Source organism: Penaeus monodon, chromosome 23, assembly GCF_015228065.2.
Source record: "Penaeus monodon isolate SGIC_2016 chromosome 23, NSTDA_Pmon_1, whole genome shotgun sequence".
NCBI lineage: Eukaryota > Metazoa > Arthropoda > Malacostraca > Decapoda > Penaeidae > Penaeus > Penaeus monodon.
In genome coordinates, this window is record NC_051408.1 from 16,795,263 (window position 1) to 16,796,519 (window position 1,257).

At 32.1% G+C, this 1,257-nt stretch overlaps 1 protein-coding gene across 1 annotated transcript in view; it reads right to left on the reverse strand.

Annotated features, from left to right (window-relative positions):
* LOC119587830 (ES1 protein homolog, mitochondrial-like) overlaps positions 1 to 1,257 on the reverse strand; it is a 24,484-nt gene that overhangs the window by 14,172 nt on the left and 9,055 nt on the right. Inside the window, exons 2-3 of the mRNA XM_037936533.1 lie at positions 741 to 881; positions 372 to 517 (exon numbers count right to left, since the gene is read on the reverse strand). Of these exons, the coding sequence (XP_037792461.1) occupies positions 372 to 517; positions 741 to 881 (287 nt within the window). The remainder of the gene's footprint in view (positions 1 to 371; positions 518 to 740; positions 882 to 1,257) is intronic.

The following is a 1,257-nucleotide window of genomic DNA, read 5'->3' on the forward strand; positions in this document are numbered from 1 at the left end:
AAATAAAATATAATTATTATATTTGGGAAACTTTCAAGTTGGAAAATACAAAATGTCAATAATTTCAGTATCTACTTTGAAATCTATTTGTGGCTCTTACAAGAATAATGTAATTAGTACAGTCTTCCAAATCTTGAAAATACATTTTTATATATACACAAAATGATATTCATTCGCTTTAGCGTGTTGGAGAGAACAGGAGTTTTCATCTTATACGACTATAAAAGTGAAAAGATTTCAAGGTAAATATTCAATTATGTACTTCAGTTCAAGTTCAAGGTAGTTCAAGGCCTCTATTCAAAGCAGCTAGAAACAAAAGTAAAGTTGCATTTTCACAGCTCTTTAAAAGTACCAATACTATAATATCTTACAAATTCTTAGCAGCTCCAAATCCACCTGGGAAAATCACAGCATCAGCAACTCCACTTGTCAGTTCAGTAATGGGCTTCATATTTCCACGTGAAATACGGGCAGATTCGGCTAACACATTGCGGGTCTCATTCTCAGAAGGAGCACCCTGCAAGGTTTCATATCTATCATTTTATGAAATATCTCAAGATCATTAACATTATCATGTCAATAAAATGAATAAAAGTATTCAGGAAGCCAGAATGTGGCCATTATCCTAAATCAATCAATTGGGAAATGTACAAGAAGTAGTGTGATACATATGAAATAAGAAATATCACACAAAAAAACTCTCAAATATTACCACAGTTTATATGACACTATTACCTCACCTTGGAGTGATCAATAACATGCATTTGAGGAGCATCTGGGGCATAACATATGACATCAGCTCCAGCACGGGTCAAAGACACCAAAGCAGCTGAAGCCTCATGGATTTCTGAACCATCGTACACACCTGACCCTGACAACACCTGAAGCAAGAAAAATAAAAAATGATACTACAAACTTTCAAACTAAATACAGGCTTTTTTTGTCTTTCTCTTTGACATTAATTAAAAATACACTTTTCTTTACAAAATTGAAAGCTGTATTTACAATACTTTTTCTAAGACGCAGTGTTGAATATGTGCAGATCTACTGAAAAATATTATATTTACATGGATTGGAAAAAGCTCCTTAGATGCATAAATAATCAACCTCAAAATACCTAAAAAAGAATCATTCTAAATTAATTCATTCCACAGAGATTTGTAAATTTTAATCAGTAGGTGGTTTTAAATTTTAGCAAGAAATTTAACCTATATGCTGAATTTCCTAGTGAGTAACACACATTCTTTCTAGGATTAT